Consider the following 24,830-nt stretch of genomic DNA (forward strand, 5'->3'; position numbering starts at 1 on the left):
CTTACTCCAAGGACTAACCATATGCAAAACTAACAAAACCCCCTTTTTGCTTAGAATGCCCAGAGAGCAACTGAAAGAACACCCGCCTTTAAAGTTCCTGTTTTAGAAACATTAAACAAAGCCATATTTGCATTCAGGCTGGCAACTTCAGTGCCTGGTTTCAGTAGAATAGGTTTGGAAAGTGCCATGGTAGTCTGCCCTGAAGGAGGGATTTCAAACTGAGAGGCTCATAGGCAAACATGGCTATTGTATTAGCATTACTTCAAATAAGGCCGCACATGGCTCAGAATGGCGGCTGAACTCCACTATGGCGCAAGCTGAACCCCATGGGAACAAGCCTGTTACAGAGGGCATGACCCCCACGGCAGGGGTTGTTCAAGGGCTTTGAATGAAAATGAGTGTGTGTGCGGGGGGAAAGAGAGAGAGGGAGAGACACGACTGAGAATGGGTCATCACTAATGAAGAAAAATATCCTGACAACAAAAGCCAGGCTGCATACTCTGCCAGTCACCCCTTGCCAGGGTGTTGTGCCCTCCTCAGCGCAGAGGCCCGTCCTGGGACTGAGGCTGGGACTGACCCCTCCGTGCAGTAGTGGGTGCCCTGGGGAAAACTCAGTTAGCTCAATTGGTGCAGACCCTGGCCTGTTCTTTTCTGCACTGTGACATGTTATCATAGTCCAGCAGGATTTTGAACCATTGTGTTTGCCAGAATGCCACTCACCAAGACATTACAGCCAGCGCAGAAAAGGACCCATCATGTTCAGCGTTATGCCAGTTACACCCTAATGTGCAGCCAAGTCTGGGCTACACACGAGCCCAGATAAGGCCTCAGACACGCTACACAGCAATGGTGTCATCAAAACGATGTGGTGGGGGCACCAGCCAAGTTTGAAGCCCCATACTGGAGAAGCATGGATTATTCTTCATCCGTCGGTTTCTCAGCAGCAGCTCTCTGCTCCAAGACAATCCTGCCCATTCTAAAACAGATGCAGGGGAAATCCGATAACCTCTCAAAAGCACGAGAGCAGCCCAGGGAGTGGGAGTCCCTGGGAACAGAGGCCAAAGTCTCTTGGGGGCTGCCCTGGAATCCTCAGAGCGGTGTTCTTTGAGGAGCACCTGGCAGTCCTAGACTAAGGCGCAGAGCACTGCGCTCTGAGTGTCAGTGGGGTGTTTGAGTTAAAGGAAGAATTCAGAAAATGTCAGCTCTTCCGTCTGACAGTGTAAACAAACCGCGGAATGGGGCTCAGCTTTAGCTAAACACTACTGGCATGTCCTTCAACTTAATCATTTAAAGGCCATCTGCACTTCATCCAAAGCACATAGGTTTTTCTGGAGAGATGTTAGTTTCAATTCGCATTTGGATGAGCATAATACCAGACCTGCTATGTGTACGTGTGTACACACACACACACACCTTTTTCATCCCAAGATTTAATTTAATAAGTGAGAGCTCCATGCCCATGCTCACCAGCATGTGCTGGCACAGGGGAAAGCACTCAGAGTGTGCACAGCTGGGGAAATTACTACAGACCAAAGCTTATTCTCACAAAGCATCTTCATTAGATCTATAGAGCGTGACTGATAAGGAGGAAGGGCATGGTTTTAAGAGATAAATACAGATAAGTAGCTGTTAGAGTGAGTTTTGTCTATCTTTACATTAATGCACCATTCATGTATAGTGATATCATCACAATATGACTTTACTTCTGGCCTGTGGCCTTTTTCTTGCTTATTGAACTACAAGGAGTTACGTCTGCTTCAGGCTATACTCCTACATCCACTGCCATGCAATGGGTAATGGGGTCAGGGTGGGGATTGTCAATACTCTCCATTAAACACTCATGACCTGCACACTGGTCAGCTGGTGGGGAGTGTCCCAGGCTGTTTGCTACATGAGCATTGCATTGTGAGCCACTCAGGGTTGCAGGGCAAGAGGAGACAACCCCTCACTGGTCTGAATTGCACTGTGAACCTCGAGACAAAGCGATTAATGATTAAGCTTTCAGTATTTTAAGACTCATCTTACTTTGACTATTTGAGGATTTTCTTATGAATTTCTCCCATTCTTTTCACACCTCTGTTCAGTTTGCCTATCACCCAGTTTCTCCAGTACATATTGCTGAAGCAAACTCCTTGAGCATGAGTGGAGCCTGCAGACTTGGGCTGGTTTATAGTTAAGCTTCTAGAACGAAAAGCAGGTTGTAACAAGAGTTAAAGAGTCCACCCCCAACAGGAGAAGCAGGAAGAAGGAGAGCAGGTGAATACATGGCAAGTTTGTGTCAATACCCATGGGTGACTCAGTGACATCTTGGACAGGAGTCACATTGTATTCTACTGCACCTCTCCTGGGTAAACTGTCTCTCCACATGCTCATAGTCATACATGCCCAGTCTCTAAACAAAGTGTACCCTCATATACTTGATGTATGCAAAATACCCAGACTTGAAATTAGACAAAGGTTTCTAACCTTTGAAGTGAAGTTTTGGAATAGCCTTCCAAGGGAAGCAGTGGGGGCAAAAGATCTATCTGGTTTTAAGATTCTACTCGATAAGTTTATGGAGGAGATGGTATGATGGGATAATGGGATTTTGGTAAATAATTGATCTTTAAATATTCAGGGTAAATAGGACTAATCCCCTGAGATGGGATATTAGATGGATGGGATCTGAGTTACCCAGGAAAGAATTTTCTGTAGTATCTGGCTGGTGAATCTTGCCCATATGCTCAGGGTTTAGCTGATTGCCATATTTGGGGTCGGGAAGGAATTTTCCTCCAGGGCAGATTGGAGAGGCCCTGGAGGTTTTTCGCCTTCCTCTGTAGCATGGGGCATGGGTGACTTGAGGGAGGCTTCTCTGCTCCTTGAAGTCTTTAAACCATGATTTGAGGACTTCAATAGCTCAGACATAGGTGAGGTTTTTCATAGGAGTGGGTGGGTGAGATTCTGTGGCCTGCGCTGTGCAGGAGGTCGGACTAGATGATCAGAATGGTCCCTTCTGACCTTAGTATCTATGATTCTATCTATGAATCTAAACACTTACCCAGAAGTGGCTTTATTGCTTAATTGGCAGCTACATTTCCTTTTGTGACATCAGCCACAATACGCAGCTATGCCTGTGGGTAGGGGGAAAGGGTTCCTAAGAATACCAGTATAATGTCCTCGTACTGACCGTATTCTCAGAATAGCTTCTGCCTCCAACCTCTTCAGCATAGTTTATTTGAACTCTTTCATTCAGTGTTACATAGAAACCATTTCATACATGATTCATTCTCTCTCTCTCTCTCACACCCTCTGACTAGCATAGATGCAGAATCCACCTCAACCAGGGCCCAACCACTCCCTTTCTCACACACTACTCTTGTGGGGGTTTTCAGGGTTGCTCTCATGGATTCACCTACTCCATTCGGATGGGTCCATTCGGATGAAATGCGGAGAAATAAAGCAATCACAAGGTCAATATTAAGGAAATACCCTATTTTCTTTTCACTATTTTCACTTAAAATTAGGTGGTACATCAGGCTACAGTTCATCCAGACATTTGGAAGAAGGGAGGGAGGGGAGACAAAACAAAACCACTTAACCCACCCACTCCACCCCAAGAATCAGTGCTGCACTGCATCTTCCCCGGTGTTTGGGTGGCCCTATTGCTGTGACACTCCAGGAGTTATAACGGAGATCCCTTAGCACTGCGAATCCCTGCAGCATAAGGCCTGCTGCTAGGTCTCGTCACAAGGCACCATGGCTACAAAAGATCATTGTCATCCCCACCAGCACTTTTATTAGAGGGAACCACATAGGCCCCAGCTCTGCAAACCCATGAAGTCCAAATGTAAAACTAAACATACACATGGTGTTCGCAGGACTGGGACCTGAAATGTGAAAAAACAGGAACAGCCACCCACTGCTCATACAGAAAATATGTTTAAGATACAAACAAATCAGCCTCATCATGTAAACGTACGTATGCATTTTAAGGGCCACCCTGATTTCTTAGTGGACTGATATCATACCTGGGTCTTAACACTTGGTAAGAGCTAAGTTCCCTGTAAGCTGCACAGCTGCCAATTAAGCCCCGTGCAGGGGCTCAGGGCTGCAGCAGGAAGAGACGTCCCTCCCCCAGCCCAGACCTGCCGTGGTGGGGAGAGGCACCCCTCTCCACCGGACGCCAGCCCCAGCACGGACATGCCCCGGACTTGCTGTGGACAGGAGAGAGGAGCCCTTCCTTCGGCCCAGCCCAGCCCAGCCTGGCCCAGCCCAGCCCCACCAGGGGTGAGAGAGCTGGGGGGAGTCCTCTCTCCCCACCGCAGCCTGCACCACAAACCCCTCATCCCTGGCCCAACCCCAGACCCTGCACCCCAACCCTTTGCCCCAGCTCCGAGCCTCCTCCCACACCCTGAACCTCTCATCCTCAGCCCCACCCCAGAGCCTTCACCCCTAGCTGGAGCCCTCACTCCCTGCACCTAACTCTCTTCCCCAGGCCTGAGCCCCCTCTCACACCCCAGACCCTCATCCCTGGCCCCACCCCAGAGCCTGCACCCCCAGCCAGAGCCCTCACTCCCCTCCTTGCACTCCAACCCTCTGCCCCAGCCCTGAGTCCCCTCCCACACTCTGAACCCTTGGCCCCATCCCCACCACATGAATTTTGTTCTGTGCACGGATATGAAGGTCACATGTCACACCTCACCTCCATATTGGTGCACAGAACAAAATTCATTCCACACATGGACATAAAAAATTAGAGGAAACACTGGATAAGTGTCATTTCAAAACCCTCCAAACCTTTCTGAACAGTCCAAGGCTTTTAGGGTATGTGATCAAACACCTGTGCCTAGCCTGGGCCAGCTGACTTGGGCTTGTGGGTCTTGGGCTACCAGGCTGTTGAAGTGCGGTGCAGATGCTCAGGATTGAGCCTGGGCCTGACCTTCGGCACTGCATTTACATAGCCCTGCAGCCTGGGCCAGCCGCGGGTGTTCAAAGGCAGCGTAGCCATCCCCATAGACATCTGTGCTCGTCTCATAGACAGTCTGGCCAAGCCGCAAGGCAATGCAGGAAACAAACCTGAGAAGAGAGGGCCCACTGGGAGTGGAGGCACATCCCCTCCACATGTTTGGGGAAGGGCTTGAAAGAGGCAGGGCAGGGCCTCATGGAAGGGGTGGAGTGGGCGTGGGGCTGGGGGCAGCGCAGGGGGTGTGTGTGTGTGTCAGTGATGCGGCCCTTGTGGTCATTTGAGTTTGAGACCCTGGTTTAGGAAGTCTTAACAACTGCCACGCTGAGACCTAAATCCCCCCGGAGATTTCTCCCGGGCATCTTTCCGACCAGGGAATTTTCAGTGATTCCCAGTTCCATTTTTCAGATATTTAGATATTTAACTAAAGACTTCGATCTCTTAGGCTACTAAGAATGTGCCAGCTTCTCCCTTCACATCACCCAGCAAGGCAGAGAAGCCACACCCCTCTTCTGTGAGGCTCCCTCCTCCAGACCATACGGGGGAGCAGACAGCCCCCAAGGTCAGTGATGCCTGGGCTCTATATTCCTGTATTACCCAGAGACTCTGTGCAGGCATCTCTTCAGTTTCAGCAGTACTCACATGCTGCGACTCTCAACATTATATTAGGGTTCATGTTAACTTGTCAATATACTGAGAATTATACTCTGTAAAATGCAGCGAACACAGTATTTCCAAGGGCTGCAGAAAAGGATAGTGCACGACATGAACTAATCACATTAAAACACCTTGCGGAAGCTGTACAGGAGCAGATGTGGTCTGAAGAGCTGGTGTGGTTGTACTAGTTGCTGAACAACAGGAAGTGACTTTTCAAATAAGGTGAAAGGTGAGGCTTGTGCAAAAGAACAGAGACATAGTGGCTGAGATGTACTTTGCAAAATATAGCTGTTGTCTACAGGGAGAGCGCACAGAGAGGGGATGTGAATTGCAGCACACACTAAAGGACTGTGCTCTGCCTGCCCAGCGTGGATGGTGCTTGTGTGAACTAAGGGGTACCTAGCATGCATTAATGTAGTCCTCTTTCCAACCTTTTAGTTCATGCCACTAGTGTCCACGTGGGCAGTTAGTGTGCAATTCTCACCCTGGTAGCCCTCACTGTGGAGCAGTGCTGTGCTGACCCAAAGCAGGTGGCATGAACTACTCACCTGTATAAAGGAGCTGGGAATGGGTCTGCAATGAGAGGTTGAGGATGTGGGCTGAGCAGGTCTGGGCCAGGAACCCTAGAGCAGGGGGCAGAGGCTTGAGCTAACTCTGTTCTCTTACTGTTCAGGTCTGTACTGTAAAGCCAAACCCCAGGTAGAGGAGTTTGGACTCTATGTGGGGTATAGACCTTGTTCTAAAGCAGACTGGGAAACGCACTCACCCAGAGCCCATGCCTTTTGCATTATCTTTATGACATTCTTAATGCTTGTTGATAGCAAGCACTAGAGATTTAAGGTACATTAACTCAGGTGATTAGCGCCGGGTGTAGGTCACCCTAGCCTTGGTATGAGTGGCCACACAGCAAAGCCCTGCCCTGGTGCTTTACTCACTTGCCTGTGTCATCAGGACCTCTGGGGGAATCCTCTGGTTCTTTGAGCTGCAGTACACTGAGCTGCTCCGTGATCCTTCCCCAGTGGCCTGTGCATCATGGATGGAACTGTTAGCTACAGTGCACTAACAGAGCCATCCGTGCCAACCCCATTGTCCTCAAGTCATGCTCCCAGTTGCACCTGTGCAACTCCACAGACAGTAGCGTTGCAGGGGGATATAATTTGAGGACAATGGTTGCAAATGCAAACAGTCTCTATTGCTGGAAAGGATGCATGATTCAGAAGGACCAGAGCCTATATTTCGGATCTCCAGGCAAGCTGGCAGGGCTAGTAGTTAAAAACAAACAAGTTCTTATCTAGAAAGATATGAGCCAATGAAATATGTGATTAGTAAGACTAAAGTGGAAACGCATGCCACCTTATCGTCACTTTAAGATATAACTTCCTCATAAAATTTTATGCAGGTTTACATAATAATCTACTGCTCCCATACACTTACGTCTTTAAAAAAAAAATCATTGCTTTGTTCTGATACTTTCCATTCTTTAATCTTCACCCAAAGCAGATTTTTAACATCTGAACTGAGTTATCAGTGGGTAGATTTAAAGGAAAAAAAAAAAGTACTTTTCACATCCAATTATTTTTACAACCCTTTAATTTCGCATTGATAACTCACAATTGCCTAAACCTTATTGAAGAACTGCCTTAAGGATAATCTGTGAATTAAAAAACAAGTTCTAATTAAGTGAAATTATCACTTTTACATCTACACAACAGGAAAATTGCAACATTCTCTCATGGGGTTTCTGGCTAATGTGACAATTTCTTTCAATCTTAACTCCAGGTTAACCAAGTGCTTTGTCTAGGACAAAATACCCACGGCAACACTAACTGACCTACATTGCACACTAAGCATCTTGGGTCACTAGGTCAGCTGATGGGTGCTATATGCATGAGGAGGCAGAAGGGTTTATACAGTGAGGCAATGGAATACTATTCCAGTAAATGCTCAAGAAAGAAAACACATACAGAAAATTAATCTATTCATCTTGGGGAGGCCCAGCCACCCAATATTTATATATGTGAAAGCGAAAAGTTGTAATGAACAGTTTTTAAACCAGTCATGCTCCATTGCTTCCCAATGCATTTTTTGTTTGCTGCACCTTACACTTGGTCATTTTCCATTCAGTTGCGTTTCAAAGGCAGTAGTTTCTAGACAGTAAACTGTATAAGTATCAGCCCCAATGTAGCAAAGATGGGCAAAAGTTACAGACAAGGAAACCAGAAAAAGAAAAGCACAATTGTTATAGGGCAAACTAAAATAACCTGTAACCCTAATGAGAAAAAGGAAAGAGAATCTAGTATACTATTTCTGAAGAATAATTTGGAACTATTTTTGTTGTTTAAAAAATTTACCCACCCCCACCATCCTCAAGGAAAATAAATCCATGATATTTAGGAAAACTGGCAATGCCTGTTTAGGAGGGTCAGGAGTTGTGCTACCTTCAGCCACATATTTTATTCCAGTACCCAAGATAGTTTGTGTCTAAGGAGTTAAGTATATTAGTTGTATCCTAGTGCTCAAAAGATGGATAAAAATCCATCAATTTTCTTTAAAAAAACCTGATTTTAAAAGTTACATTAAATACATTTTTCTTTTCAAAAATAAACCTATTTAAAATTAAAATTATGACAACCTAAGTTAAGGCCTAGGTTTACTATAAACTATTAAAATAATTTAAATTAAATAAAAATAATACTCAAGCAGCATATATTTGCTGAGCAAGTTTTAAAGAAAGTCAAAGCACTGAACTGATGGACATCACTGGCTCAGCACAATCTGGTTCCAAATGCTTAAGTGCTAAATCAGCTTTTGACAGCAGTATTCTCTCTGCAGTTGCAGAAGAGACTATTTTCATTTCTATTTATTCAGCTAGTTCAGTTCCACAACTCTCTTATTCAAAATTGAGAAACCAACTGGGAATTGAAAAAGCAGGAAAGCTGGTTTTCCACTTCCAATCTCTGAAATAAAACGTGGTGTGAGAGTATGAGATCAACTAGTTCTAAAACCTTGGAGGACATGGGAACCAAACAAACCGTTCAATTCATTAACTACAGTTAATACTTCCTGTGTTTAATAAATCAGTTAGTTTAAACACAAGACATGTTTTCATACTTACTTATTTATATTATCCAGCACATTTAAGATAGTTGTATTTAACTAATAAAAAAGAAACTTAAAATGCTGTTTTTGTGTATTTTGATTGAATTCCAGTGTCTATCCAAATGTAACTTGACACAAATTGCAAGTAAAAGATTATCATCTAGTAAATAAAAAAAGTGTAGTTCACCATTTTCTAACATGAGTATCTGAATAAAGGCATGTTAAGCTACATAAGTACTTAAATAAAATGTGTATAGATATAATATATCCTCTTGGTTAGCACAAGAAAGAACAACATTTAGTGTCAAAGCTATGCTTAGCCGCAAAGCGACTTGTTTTAATCGTTCCCAACCAATGAGAATCAACCTTGCTTCAGGAAAAAGAACTAAAAAGTACAAATGCAATACAAGATTAACAATTTCCTAATTTAAATCCTGATTCAAATTGGTGATTTAAATTAATCCACCCTTATTGCTCAGATACCCAGATGTTTGCTACTAGCAGGAGCTCTTTAGAAAATTAGGGTGGTTTTGTTTCATTATTTAAGTGGCCAATAATCTGTCATGACTTGAAATTCAGCAGGAGACTGGGAATCTAATGCCACCTTCACTACCTGCTGCTTCCCACTTCTCTTCCTGTAGCATTTTTTCACTAGGTTAAGATTTTCCCAATGACCAGTTGCAAAGCAGTGCTGGAAGCCACATTGCTGGGGTAACCATCAGGGGATTTTTGCACAGGTGTAGTTACACTGACATAGCTACATGGTGCAAGCACCCAGCACAGAGGCACCACATCAACACACAGTTGAGCTTGACCTAGTGCAAAAATCTCTTAACACAGATGGGCCCTTTGCTAGCAGTTGGTGCCGCTTAGAGCACAGATGAAATCTGACCATAACAGACTCAGAAGAACGGTCACAAATTTGCAAACAGTCACATCTTAACTGCATAACCTGAATTAGCATGTCCACTGAGGCCCAGCTCTGTGCCATGGCCTCTCTCTTTGGCCTAGAACAGGCACAGCAGATCCTAAACCCTTCACTGGCCCCGGAGTAGTAGATGTCTGCATGGAAAAGAGACATGCCTACACTTATGTAACTCCAGCAACAGGACTGGAGTGTGAAATTGGCATAAAGCCACCCCCCTCCCCCGGCTGAGCTACATTCCGGCAACTGGAATGCAGCTCAGGGCCACAACTTGTGTATGTGAAATCTGGATAAACCCTAAGGCCTTGCCTACACACACAAGTCACATTGGTTTAAATTAAATTGGTTTAGAAACTGGTGCAAGCTCCTCTGTGGACATGCCCTTACAATGGGCTAAAACTGGTACAGGCTAAACCAAAATAAGCCAGGTTTAAATCAATAGAAGAGCGTCCACACAGTGGTCTGCACCAGTTTAACTATATTGGTTTAAAATATACCCCATCTTTTGTCAGACCAGCAAACTGTGTGCGCAGAGGACTCTCAGCTTCAGGAGCACGCAGAGGTGGCACAGACTTTGGTTTGCCCTGCGTGTCTCCCTCCCAGTGACCCCAAAGGACACATTCTTCCCAAGAGCTGGGAACAGGGCAGGCTGCTGCTGGGACACAGACCTTGGCCAGCAGGGAGGGAGCTGGACTGCAGCCGGGCAGAGACCAAATTGTGGCACAACCACTCCAGCAGCAGCACCCGCCAACACCGCTCCACAGCACGTACTCTTCGGTACATTTCTTTCCAGTAGGCCTGGCTAGAAATTGCCTCCCTTGTGAGTGTTTTAGGGGTCACCTCACCTTTTCTTTGGCCTGAGCTACACTGGCAAAGTTTACCACATAACTACTACAGTGAGGGAGTCACTTTTTCCCAACATAGTTGTGCCTGTACAAGCCCTAGTGTAGATGCAGTTTCACGGGTATAAAGGTGCCTTACATTGGCATAGCTTATCCCAGGGGCCAGACCAGAAGCACTTTTATACCAGTATAACTGTGTCCATACAGGGGGCCGGGTTTGTTGCTTTCAGTTTGCCTGACTAGTTAAATCAGTAATAGCGTAGACAAACCCTTCGTATCCTGGGCAAAATGAAAGCACCTCCCACCAACCCTGACGATGAGCTGGCTTAACCCAGAGGGCCAGGGTGAACTGAGAAGGAAGGCTCACTGGGGGAGGACTATGAAGCCTGGAAGCGGAGCGCAGGAGTGGCAGGGGAAGGACCCCGCAGTTGCTCTCTGAGAGGATGGAAGCCCGGGGGAGAGTCAGCCCTGGAGTAAGGAGGCCGAAACGAGGCTCCCGGGGGAAAGTAGACACGGGGAGCAGAGGAGGCTCCAGTGGTAAATCCAGAAACCGGAAAGAGAAGAGACGGAGGGGCTTGGGAGGAAGGAGCCCAGGGAAAGAGCGACAGGGATGGAGACTGAAGACCTGCATTGTGGGTTATCGGGTCTCAGGACTGGAACTCGGGGCAACGGGCAGGCCCAGGTTTCCCTGCCACCCACTGATATAGTGGCATAAAGCCCAAAGCTGCGGCTGGACGCTGTCTGGAAACGACGTCTGCCAAAGGATTCTGTCAGACCTGCTAACCCCGAAAGGGGAGACCAGGCTGGACAAAGGTCATCATAGAGCGAGCAACGAGCAGCAAGGGGGCACCAGATGAAGCCAGAACTAATTCCCAGACCCATCCACAAAGAGATGCACTAGTAGCAAGCAGCAACCTTGTTACACCAACAAAAAACAGAAATCCCCGTGGCTCGCTGTCTTACTGACTCCCGCCTGGGGCTGTATCCATGGCTTCCTGCCAATGGCCCCGTAACCTACGCCCTGGCCAGGCTCAGGGAGAAACGGCTCATACCGATGTAAAATGCAAAAACAGTGAAACAGATGCACAATTCTTGGTCTTGCCCTTTATGATGCAAGAAAGGTTTCATTTATAGATCTGAAGTATCAGATTCCTCTTTGGTTTGCTGTTCACCTCTAAGGAAGCAGCACGTACAGCAATTCCTGCTGGAGGACCTGACCTGCCTGGCAGGCGTAGGCACACTGCACAGCAAAGAGGCACACTTGGACAGATAACCCTTCCCGCTGTAATGCCCCAATACTGCAGCTAGATCGCTGACCCCACAGGGCACTGCAGATCTGGTTGCAGGATCAGGGCCTAGCTACATAGCCAACACAAGAGCCCCTTTTTGTGCTTCAGTGAGACTGCTGATGTTTAACCTACGCTATGCCAGTGGCTTTTGCTCTGCTGAGAATGCACATGATGTTAGGCCATGTCTGCACTGCACTTCCATCGTTAAAATTTCTGTCGCTCAGAGGTGTGAAAAAAAACACCCCTCGAATGACAAAAGTTTTAATGATGAAAATGGTGTGGACAGCGCTTCGTCGGCGGAAGACGCTCTCCCTCGACCGTCCCTCACTGGGCGTGGTTTTATTTTGTCTCTAGGAGACCTCTCTCCCGGTGACAAAGAGTGACTATCCTGCACACCTTACAACAGCACACTGTAGTGGCACAGCCAGGCCGTCGTAAGGTGCGCAGTGTAGATGTAGCTTTTGTCACGTGGGAATGCATGCTGTTTGCTATCTGCTGGGGAAGGGGCTAGGGGAGGTAGGATGGCTTATAAGGGAATGAGAGGAAAAAATGCTGAATACGCCAGGGAAATGTGAAAATCCCTACTACGTGGAAAAACAACAAAAGGGTATATCTGAGTTATGGCTAAAGTATCTTTGCACATAACTCCCCGTCCACCCTGAACTGCTCCATGAATTGACAGATTAGTCAGTAAACCAGCCTTGCAGACAACCTTGTCAACACATTTTCTGAAAACAGAGACAGCAGCTGCATTTGAATGCCTTATTTGGACGAGATCATTTCATGTTAGTAAGTGTTCACAGAAGGTTCTCAGAAGCATCTGAATTTAGAACACAACAACTGCTGGCTTACAGGTAACAAGGACTAGAGCATGTGGGGAAATCAGAGGGGGGACCCCCCGTACTGCACAGGAGAGTGGCTGTTACCAGATGCAGAGAAACTCAACTGCTAAAAGGCAGAGTCAGAGCAAGCAGGCTGAATCCAGGAGACGTCACAGAGGAAAGTCATTTAATATGTGGGGAAAACAGAAATGGCAGAAGCAAAATGAATTGTGGGTAATTGTTAATATCCTGTTTAGCTATTTCACAAAATTAGTTGATGGAAAAATAACAAAACACCCATTCAAACAAAAAGCCCGCAACTGGCATGTAGTTCAGCTGGGCTTGAAATACTGACGCCGGTGTTATTTCTATAAGAAGGTGTTTTTGGCAGGAGAAGAAAAGGGTTTCCTCTTCGACCTGCAGCTAGGAGATGCAGGTAGGTCATGAGAAGAGTTATTTTGTCAACCTAGCTTCTGCCTCTTGAGGGGCTGGGTTTACTGCAGCACTTACTAAAACCCCTTTCATCACCGCAGTAAGTGTCTACTACACCATGGCACTACAGTGGTATAGGTGCTGCTGTTGCACTTGTAGTGTAGACATACTGCAGCGCCAGTGCTCCTGCTGCTGCTCACAGGTCCCACGAGCTGCAGTGGAATCGAAACAGGCCAGAGACAGCCTTTTGGATAGCTTGCAGCAGCTGTTGTGCATCCGTGATAGCCAGTTGTAAAGACTTGATAACTCCTGTGAAAACTACTAACTACCTTGTCTCTGCTCGGATTTCATCTCCAGTTAGCGGACTCCAGATCAGAGCACGGCCTTTTTTTGTAATGAAGACAAGGTCTCAAAGTAAGCTTGTGGCTGTCAGCTCGTGAAGGCCAGTTCTGCCATTCCCATTTTCTCTACAAAGACATAAGAATCAGAAGGGCCCAAGGGGATTTCACCCCCCTCAAACTGCAGGTATGGTTACACTGCAAAAAAACAACAACCCCAAAACAAACAAACAAACAAATGGAAAACAAAACAAAAAACAGCAAGTCCCAATATCTGCAGGGCTCATGGGGCTTATGCTATGGGTTTAAAACCAGCAGTGTAGATGCTCCTGCTTGGGCTCTGACATCCGATGAGGGGGATGGGTCTCAGAGCCCAAGCATGAACGTTTATCTATACTGCTATTTTAGATGCAGAGCACAAGCCCAGATTCACTACCATGGATCTTGTTTTGCAGATTAGATGTACTCTGCAAGACCTGGGTAAACGATTCAGGCCTAGTGCTGCAACAAGCACGTTTGATACTTTTCTGCACAACTTCAGGAGGCTGTGCAGGACACTGAAAAGGGAAATAAGAAGTGTACAACACGAGTTATTCTCTCCCCAGGCCATCTGCGGAGGCCTGAGGATGCACTGCATTTCCTGACTTTACATTGCCTTTCCCTGACCTCCCAACTTGCAGCCATTGGCCTGCAGGCGTAAGGACTAGATGAGCCTGGCTTCAGAGCTGGTCAATGCTTCATTCCGTAAGTGGGTGGAGGGGCCTTTGCTGACTGGCAGACAGCCCGGCTCACCAAGGGGCCAGGAATGCTGTTCCCAGCTGGCTTTGTACCCCTTCGTATGATTACCAGTGTGTTACTAATTGACTCCGTTGCTGGGTCCCATGTGCTTCCAAGTCAATGGGTCTGGGTAGAGTCTAATCACTCTTTCCAGCTCTGGGTCTCTAGGAATCGCTCCCAGCCTCAGACCTTGTCAGATGCTCTTTCTTGGGACATGGGGTGCCACTGACACTGTGAGACCTATGAAGGCCCTCCACACATTTCCCCAGAGCTCCACCTAGGCTGTGGGCACTTGAGCTTCTCATTTAACCCCTTCTGGGACAACATGGCAGGAAAGCAAGGCACACAGGCTTTGTAGAGGATTTCTCAACCACATTCACTTTACCCTTAAAGCTTTCTAGAGTTAGAAATCTTTGAAAACAGCCCATGTCCTGAGATGCCCCCTCCCCTAGTCTGACCTAACCTCTCCTGTGTATTCATGGCTCATCAGCGTTTCAGGCTGGGCAGGATCTGCATGTGGCGATGGCATTTGTTCTAGGTTACGGTGACAGTTTATGAACTTTCACTTTGTCCGTCCGCCTCCGCCCCCGCTGAGTTACAATTACAATAAATTTGTAGGTCCAATTGTGACAATAACCCCCAGTCATGCCCCCAGAACCAGCCCACTGGCGGTCATTATGAAAATAACAAAGCCTGTAACTTGCCAATCATCATCAAATGAGGACATTCCGGGACGAAAAAGAAGTCTGAAAACAGGAAAAGCCAAGGATTTAATCAATCAAGAGGTTCCTGTCTCTGGATACAGTATTTGGGACACTGCACAACCTCCATCTGTCTTTAAACATAAACTGGGCGTGCGGCCCAGAGAAACCAGCCATTCCCTCATAAAAACTGGCAAGAAGAACAAGTATATTGCAAAGCACTAGATATAGGAGATGGAACACTTTCCCTTTCTTCCTCTGCTGTGTGTCATAGTCTGCTGTATTGTGTGAGGAATAGCTGGACCCTAGGAACCTACACTAACATTTTCACTTTAGCTTGCAAGTCTAAATATAGTTTGTATTGTTCAAGACTCTTATTTTAACCAGATTACAGGGATATAATGACTTACACCAGGCTGCATGTTTTATCACTGACTGGGCTTGCTGACTGCCTGCTCCTAAAGCCTGTGATTTAAAATTAAAACATGCCCCATTAACAAAGCTACACATCGAACAGCAGGTGCCAGCTGAACTCACACCCCTTCTCCCACTTAAATGACTGAAGTGAGCTGTAGCTCACGAAAGCTTATGCTCTAATAAATTTGTTAGTCTCTAAGGTGCCACAAGTACTCCTTTTCTTTTTGCGAATACAGACTAACACGGCTGCTACTCTGAAACTCTTCAGAGTTGAAGGCTATTAGCGATGGTGGTGGTGAATGGGGGAGGGAGACATATGAGTAAGGAGTAACGTGAAATATACCTTGAGGACAAAATTCTCTCTTGATTTACACCTGTGTAATTCCATGAAGAGGCAGAAATTGGTCCCAAGCGTCTTTGCTGGTTTTCTCTGCCATTCCCACTTTTGCAATGACTACCTTTTACTCTTTTGTAACAGCTAACACTCAGGGTGTGTCAGGAATCATGGCAGCTCTGGGTTGCCTCTACCTTTCTAATTTCCTCTTTGTAGTCTCACTCAGCCCCATATTCAGCCAGCAGGCCCACTCTGTCCCTGCCATAAAGGGAACACACTGCAATTTGCAAGCTTCGCTTTGTTGCTCTCCTTGTGCACAGGGGGAAGAGACATGAGGGAATGGAGGCAATGCCCTGTTTGAAAGAAAAAGCAGCGTGTCAGCGAGCTAGAGGTGCCATTTAGTCGGTATTTTACCCAACAAAAGTGCCTTCTTAAACCCTTAAAACCATGGTTTCTGTTTTCACAAGCTGGAGAATTGGTTCACCCTAGACGTACTGCTCAGCACCAGCATGGCTACTGCCGGCCATTGGCTTTTGTCGCCGTTCCACCCGGGCTCCATCAAGGAAGCTCAGCCAGGACCCACTGGCAGGTTAGCCAGACACCAGAGCACCGACAACATCCTAGCTGCCTTCTAAACTGGAACCCAATTAGGCCTGGTCTGAATGACTGCGGCCAGAGCTGCCCTCAGAGAATTTCTTAGTCCCCAATTCTGTAATGGAGTGCACCCTCTTGCAGGCCCATTGAGGTCAGTGGGGCTCTGCCTGGCACACCAGTATGTACAGACACAACCCACTGAAGTATCGGGGCCTTCCACTGTAGGGTCTTCAGGCCATGGCCTGGGTTTTCCTCAGGTATTTGCATAGCACCTAGCACTATCGGGCCCTGCTCCCCAACTGGCCCCTCTTGGCACTACTGCAGTAAAAATATGATGAATAACACTACATAACAATATCCAGTCTGGCTGAATAGTTCATTGTACACATGCATGCCTTCAGTTCCACCATTGCTGCAGCACAAACAAACTCAAGGGCTTTGATATTGTTTTTATTTATTTTAATTGCAAAGCCTAAAGATGAGTCACTGATTATCTCTTGTGCAGCCGCCACAAATCCCACACATGCATGACACAAAGCAGAAACCACGTCACAACATGGCCCTCCTCCTGGATCTCAGCCTGGATTCCTCCAACACACATGGCAGTGTTATGACTTGTAATGAAATAATCTCTTTTCATCCTGATAACTTTATAACAGAAATGTATTGAAAGTAACAGTTTCTAATGGTGTAAAAATGACTGAATTCCTGTCAGAAGATTTAACATGTGGAACAAACAGCTCCTAAGCACAATTTATCAGCACTAACCTCGAACAGGCGCTATTTCTGAACGTGGTTTGGAAGATATTTTAGAGCAAGGGGCCATGCTGCCAACACAACTTTCTCACTACATTATAAACACAGTAAAGTAACATTTTTGGATACAAGGAATTTTCACCTCTCTGTCAACGTAAAAAAAACAAGTAAATTGGCAAATGAGGACTTCCATTGTGCCAGCCATAAATCACCAGAATGCCCAAAGCAAAGCAAGCAGAGATCTTCTAATGTGCATAATTGTATTAAAGGGCTTTTAATTTATTTATTTTAATCAATGGCTTACGTGGTGAACAGATCGGTAGCATATAAAAGAATAACCTACGTTAGGGACTTCTGGCCCCAAAAGACAAAGTGTCTATTTTATGATAAGTTATCCTAACACAGACTATTCTCCCCAAAGATCTTATCACCCCCTCTTTCCCCTTTCTTTTAAGGGGAGTGGGGAAGGACAAACTCATAATAATCTCACCAAACCATCCAAACACAAGAGCCCGAGGAGAGGAGAGGAGAGAAAAGAGCAGGGTGGATAAAAATCAAAGATTTAAAACTATTTTTAAATGAAGTGAGCTGTAGCTCACGAAAGCTTATGCTCTAATAAATTTGTTGGTCTCTAAGGTGCCACAAGTACTCCTTTTCTCTTTGCGAACCATAGATAAGTTTGTGATTAAGAACCAGCAGATTACAAAAAGAGGTAATTGATGAAAAAATTGCCCGGTTTGTTTATGCAACAATCTCTCCTTTGCGTATGATGGAGAACCCACAATTCATTAACATGGTTCAGTCACTGAGACCAGGATACAGTCCACCCAACAGAGTAGATGTCGCAGGCAAATTGCTGGATAAAGTGTATGAAAGAGAAATTGAGCAGTGTGCAAAAGGTCTTGAGGGTAAAATTGTTAACCTGAGTCTTGATGGGTGGAGCAATGTCCACAATGATCCTGTTGTATGTGGTTGTGTGACAAGAGAAGAAGGGAAGGTCTTCCTTACAGAAACAATAGATACATCAGGAAATGCACACACAGCAGAATACTTACAAGAAGTAGTAGTAAAAGCTATAACAAACTGTGAAAAAAATTTCAAATGTCTAGTATGCACCTTGGTCACAAACAATGCTGCAAATGTGTCCAAGATGAGAAGAAATTATTTAGAAGAGAGTCCCAAGCTAACAACATACAGTTGCATTGCTCATTTGATGCCCCTCCTAGCCAAAGACTTCAGTGTTCCAGAAATAAAGGCTAATGTTGTTGAAATTGCAAAATACTTCCGTAACAACCACTTTGCAGTCGCAGCAGCTGCTCTGAAAAAAGTGGGAGGAACTAAGCTCTCTCTCCCACAAGACATGCAATGGAACTCAGTAGTGCAGAGTTCTGAACATTGTATCAAGAACTGGCCTAATCTGATGACACTTTGTGAACAAAAGCATGAAAAAATAGATGGCCCTGTCACAGCCAAAGTTCTCAGCATTGGGCTTAAGAGAAACGTTAAACACACGCTGAGTACCCTGAAGCCTATTTCCGTAGCCTCGAACAAAACACAGGGAAGTAGCTGTTTTATTGCTGATGCTGTAGAAATCTGGAAGGAACCAAGTGAGATCTTAAAAAGAGAAATCTGCAATGACAGAGTTAAATTACAAGCATTAAAAAAAGAATGGGACAAGCACTATCTCCAGCTCATTTTTTTTGCAAATGAACATCATTACTCAATACTCGGTACCAGGGTCAAACCTTAACTGCTGCAGAAAGGAGCTGGCTGTGACATGGACATCCAGCAGTCATCCATCCATAACGCCAACTATCATAGACGTCAGAGCTAAGGATGAACCATTCAAGAAATAGATGTTTGCTGATGATGTTTTAAAGGAAGTCACACCAGTGAACTGATGGAAGTCACTTAAGCACTTGGATTCAGAGACTGTTGAAGTGATAATCTCACTTAACAGCAATAGCTTCTGCTGCTGGTGTAGAAAGAATATTTTCTTCCTTTGGACTAATTCATTCCAAATTGAGAAATCATTTGGGACCTGAAAAAGCAGGAGAGCTTGTTTTTCTTTTCCAGATTATGAAAAACAGGAAAATGAAGGTGAAGACGACTGAGTTAGCTGCAGAAGCCAGTATTTTAAGTTTCTCGTGTAGATCTGGCTGACAGTCGATTTCATTTTTTTAAAAAATATTTCATGTAACTATTTTAGTTCAAAACAATTTTAACAAAAACAAAACTGATTTTAAAAAACTTTAATGTTTAACTAAATTCAAAAATTCATATGCTTGTTTTGTTAAAATATTATATGTTTGCCGTTGAAGAAAAAAATCCAGAATACATAACGTTGTTGTTTTAGTTAAATAAAACAATGTAAATGTCTGTTTGGTGACGTTCTCCTCCTAATACAGTATGGCAAAAAAATCCTCCAAATATGAATGATTAACCTGTTGAATTGGAGATCGTTCACCTTCCAATGACTTCACAAATATCTGCTTCAATTACCTTTGGTAAATGAAATAACCAAACAATCATTCGTTTTCTGATATAGCTGTAAAACTAAGCTGAAAAGTTTCAAAATAAATCACTTTAAAAATGTATAGTGTGTACCTTCTAAAAATAAAACCTAACATCTCCAAGTTGTGAAGAATATGTATTAAGGTTGTAACCACCAACAAGAAAGCACTTTAATGTAGAAATCCAAGATTAAATCGATTCTTCCCAACTAAAAGAAAAGGAGTACTTGTGGCACCTTTCAGACTAACAAATTTATTTGAGTATAAGCTTTCGTGAGCTACAGCTCACTTCATCGGATGCGTTCAGTGGAAAATCATGATTTAAATCAAATCCACCCTGGCAGAGAGCAATTTGCTTTTTCTGATTATCACAAATGGCTATATTGGATCGAGGTCTGGTCGCGCTTATGCTGATGTGCTTATCCCTCAGTTATAGTGACCAAACTTTGCAAATTTGTAGTGATACTCAGCTGCACAGTGAAAGCTTTCCCTAATCCTTGCTTGTCAAATTTAGGCCCATGATTCTCGCATGCAGCCACCAGGATCTTTTCTTGTGGCCACAGCCTCCTGGGAAGTGATGGGGGGAGGAGGCGAGAGGGGCAAAGCAGTTGCACCTCCCCCAGGGCTGCCAGGGGAGGTTGTACAGGGCTTCGGGCTCTAGACCTGGTCCCCAGCTGCATGGCGGTGGGCTCTGCCCCAGGTTAACACCTCCCTCCCCAATATCACCCTTCCCCCCCCCCCCGGCCACTCACCATGCACCCACCCACCCACCCATTGCCCTGACTCCCATTACTTCCCTTCCCACCTCCCCATCCAGGTCTTAATTTGTCCCTAGGCTTGTTTAAGTCTGCTGTGAAAAGTAATATTAACAAATACCACTTTTCACAACAACAAACATACTAGCTAGCAAATCTTTTAAAAAAAAAACAAACAACAAGGCAAAAGAAAAAACAAAAAAGACAAGAACATCCAAAGCACCTTATTTGTGTTCCTATTCTGTTTCAGTACAGTAAAGAATTTTTTTTTATTGAGTCTGCAAAAAACCCAAAAAACCCTACATAAATCAATCAATCAGAATGATTTGGACCTGTATATGTGCATATTTATTTGTTTTTCCTAAAGTTAATTAGGAATTTCAGGAAAAACTGTCATTGCCACCACCAGCAAGAGTAGGTGGTCGTGCTCCGAGGCCACCAAAACATTTGTTAAGAAACCCTGACTTCAGCTATGTTTAGACAGTGCCACAGCATGGGCTACAGGGGGTGAATTGCAGAGCATACCCAAGAGTTGCTCTCTAAGGGGAGGTAGTGCTGCATTGGCAAAGCTGCACCGCTTCAGTGAAGATACTGTCTACACTGATGGGAGGGCATCTCCCATCCAGGTACTCCACCTCCATGAGAGGCAGTAGTTATATCAACGGGAGATGCCCTCCCTCGACATAGAGCCGTCTACACTGGAGATTAGGTCAGTACAACTGTATAGACCAAGCCTAAGGGTATGTTCACACAAGGATCCTGCCCCCCTGCAATTCACACATTGTAGTCCATGCTGCAGCAAAGCGTAAACATGGCCTAAGTTTGACAAGCAAGAAGTAGGGAAAGCTTTTCAACCTGGCCTCCCTCCTCCAAATACCACAGAACAATGGCTAATTGTTACCAAGTGACCAATATTAGTTGAAACAATAGGAAAGAATAAAATTGTCAGACACATAGAAGAACATAAATTGTTGCACAAAAGTCAACGTGGTTTCTGTAAAGTGAGATATGTCTTACTAATCTACTAGAGTTCTTTCAGGGGGTCAACAAACATGTGGACATAGTGTACTTAGATTTCCAGAAAACCTTTCACAAGGTCCCTCACCAAAGGCTTTTACATAAATTAAGTTGTCATAGGATAAGAGGGAAGAACCTTTCATGGATTGAGAACTGGTTAAAAGACACGGAACAAAGGGTAGGAATAAATGGTAAATTTTCAGAATTGAGAGGGGTAACTAGTGGTGTTCCCCAAGGGTCAGTCCAAGGACCAATCCTATTCAACTTCTTTATAAATGATCTGGAGAAAGGGGTAAACAGTGAGGTGGCAAAGTTTGCAGACGATACTAAACTGCTCAAGATAGTTAAGACCAAAGCAGACTGTGAAGAACTTCAAAAAGATCTCACAAAACTAAGTGATTGGGCAACAAAATAGCAAATAAAATTTAATGTGAATAAATGTAAAGTAATGCACATTGGAAAAAATAACCCCCATTATACACACAATATGATGGGGGCTAATTTAGCTACAACTAATCAGCAGAAAGATCTTGGAGTCATCGTGGATAGTTCTCTGAAGACGTCCACGCAGTGTGCAGCGGCAGTCAAAAAAGCAAACGGGATGTTAGGAATCGTTTAAAAAAGGGACAGGGAATAAGATGGAGAATATCTTATTGCCCTTATATAAATCCATGGTACGCCCACATCTTGAATACTGCATAGAGATGTGGTCCCCTCATCTCAAAAAAGATATACTGGCATTAGAAAAGGTTCAGAAAAGGGCAACTAAAATGATTAGGGGTTTGGAACAGGTCCTATATGAGGGGAGATTAAAGAGGCTAATGACTTTTAGCTTGGAAAAGAGGAGACTCAGGGGGAATATGATTGAGGTCTATAAAATCACGAGTGGTGTGGAGAAAGTGAATAAGGAAAAGTTATTTACTTGTTCCCATAATATAAGAACTAGGGGCCACCAAATGTAAATCATGGGTAGCAGGTTTAAAACAAATAAAAGGAAGCTCTTCTTCACTCAGCGCACGGTCCACCTGTGGAACTCCTTGCCTGAGGAGGTTGTGAAGGCTGGGCTATAACAGGGTCTAAAAAAGATAAATTTGGATAAATTCATGGAGGTTAAGTCCATTAATGGCTATTAGCCAGGATGGGTAAGGAATGGTGTCCCTAGCCTCTGTTTGTCAGAGGATGGATGGCAGGAGATGATCATTACCTGTTAGGTTCACTCCCTCTGGGGCACCTGGCATTGGCCACTGTCGGCAGACAGGATACTGGGCTGGATGGACCTTTGGTCTGACCCAGTGTGGCCTTTCTTATGTTCTTAATATTTAAACAGGTAGGAAGAATTCCAGCCACCCACGAGCCACCAGGATCTTTAGTCTCTGTCCCTGGCTACACTACAGCCTTTAGAGCAGTGGCTCTCAAACTTTTGTACCGGTGACCCTTTTCACATGGCATGCCTCTGAGTGTGACCCCCCCCCTTATAAATTAAAAACACTTTTTTATACATTTAACACCATTGTAAATGCTGGAGGCAAAGCGGGGTTTGGGGTGGAGGCTGACAACTTGCGACCCCCCATATAATAATCTCGTGACCCTCAAGGGGTCCCAACCCCCAGTTTGAGAACCCCTGTAGTAAATAACGGTTTAAAAACATGAAGCCACAGGCCATTGTACATCCACGGGAAGAGCAGCAGTATTGCACACACTTCAGCTTAAATCTGTGAAGCTGCAGCACAGATAGCCCGTACGTCACAACCAGGCAAGTCTTTCCAGGTAACCCCACAATTCACATCACGTGACCTACTGCCCCGCCACACTGTATACAAAGTGGCTACTCCCTAATAGGGGAGCAAGCAGATTTAGTAAGTTGCAGTGAATATGGAGTACAAACTAGTATTTTTAAAAAATGGACTAAAATGGCTGACAGTTCAGCTTCCTGGTTCAGGCAGGGAAAAGAGTGCAAGGAATCATGAGGTACTCTCTTTCCTGTCTCAGGATTCAAAGCATTTGACCTGCTCCTTCGAGGGGCAATGGAAAGCTCTGATAGTTAAGCATTTTACCCTAGCATGATTCTGTAGTTCAAATAGTGTAAAGTTAAACCATTTTCCAGAAGGATTCTGATTTGTGCTTTTTGTGTTGACAGGACTTTAGCACAGTACTGGCCACACAACTGGTTTCTATAATGATGAAGAGAAAGTGAAAGACATGCAACAAAAAACAAAACAAAACACTGAACACAGTTCCTTTTAGTGACCTCAAAACCACCTCCAAACCAGTCATTTGTTATGCAGATGTGTCGATCCATAAACAGCCTCTCACTTAGCAGTAAGTGGTCAGCTCAGAACTTCCCTGAGAGTTGCATATGTTGAAAACCACAGGAAGCTTCTCAAAAGCATTTTAAAAAAAATCTCTGGTTAAAAAGAGTCCTTATGTAAACATAACACACTAGTAACAAGCCAGATTCCCTTTCTAATCTTCTCATCCCAAATGCCTTTGGTTACCCAGTAGTAATATATAATAATCTAAAAGGCACTACAAGATCAACGAATCAGGCTTCATTATTTAAGTTTCAAATAGTATCTGGCCTCTAGCAGCAGCTAGTTGCCAGAAACCCAAGGACAGCAGAGAGAATTCAATTTTTTCTTATCTTACACTAACATGAAAAGTAACGGAAATGTTGCTTGAATGTATTTATTTCTGATAGCACTTCATAAATTTTATTTGCAGAATTCAATGCTGCCCACAACGTGGTAAATGCTGTCCAAACAAATACACCAATTATAGAAGTTCCAAAGTCATAGTGATACAAGAACTATTTAATCTTTGCTGAGAAGCTGGGTGAGAACACTGTTTTTTGGTGAGAACTATCAGGTTTTTAATGGATTAGTACAGTGGTTCGCAAACTTGTTCCACCACTTGTGCAGGCAAAGCCCCTGGCAGGCCGGGCCGGTTGTTTACCTGCCGAGCCCGCAGGTTCGGCTGATTGATCGCGGCTCCCGGTGGCTGCGATTCACTGCTCCAGGCCAGTGGGAGCTGCTGGAAACGGCAGCCAGCACGTCCCTCGGCCTGCACCGCTTCCAGCGGCTCCTGTTGGCCTGGAGCCGCGAACCGCGGCCACTGGGAGCCACGATCGGCCGAACCTACACAAGCGGTGGAACAAGTTTGGGAACCCCTGGATTAGCAGATAGAGAATTAGCTAGAATCCACTAAAAGAAAAGGTTTCAGAGTAGCAGCCGTGTTAGTCTGTATTCGCAAAAAGAAAAGGAGTACCGAGGTGCCACCGGTACTCCTTTTCTTTTTTCTAAAAGAAAAGGAGTACTTGTGGCACCTTTAGACTAACAAATTTATTAGAGCATAAGCTTTCGTGAGCTACAGCTCACTTCATCGGCTGCCACAAGTACTCCTTTTCTTTTTGCGAATACAGACTAACACAGCTGCTACTCTGAAACCTAGAATCCACTGAAACTGGTGAAAGGGAACAATCAAGAAATAACTCTTTTGGAAAACAAACAAACAAACAAGCCATCGAGTTCCCACCCCCCACCCCACCCAAGATCGCAAACAAAAAACCACAACAGTCCTAAGAATTAAGAAAAGGAGGACTTGTGGCACCTTAGAGACTAACAA

At 44.9% G+C, this 24,830-nt stretch overlaps 1 protein-coding gene across 4 annotated transcripts in view; it reads right to left on the reverse strand.

The window, feature by feature from the left end:
* B4GALT1 (beta-1,4-galactosyltransferase 1) overlaps window positions 1-24,830 on the reverse strand; it is a 51,886-nt gene that overhangs the window by 24,821 nt on the left and 2,235 nt on the right. Inside the window, exon 1 of one of the 4 annotated variants that reach the window (XM_043514446.1) lies at window positions 12,931-13,178. The exons of the other annotated variants lie outside the window; for them this stretch is intronic. Coding sequence (XP_043370381.1) covers window positions 12,931-13,020 — 90 coding nt within the window. The 5' untranslated portion in view covers window positions 13,021-13,178. Of the gene's footprint in view, window positions 1-12,930; window positions 13,179-24,830 lie in introns of those variants that run through there. 4 annotated transcript variants of the gene reach the window in all.

Source organism: Dermochelys coriacea, chromosome 5 (assembly GCF_009764565.3).
Source record: "Dermochelys coriacea isolate rDerCor1 chromosome 5, rDerCor1.pri.v4, whole genome shotgun sequence".
Lineage (NCBI taxonomy): Eukaryota > Metazoa > Chordata > Testudines > Dermochelyidae > Dermochelys > Dermochelys coriacea.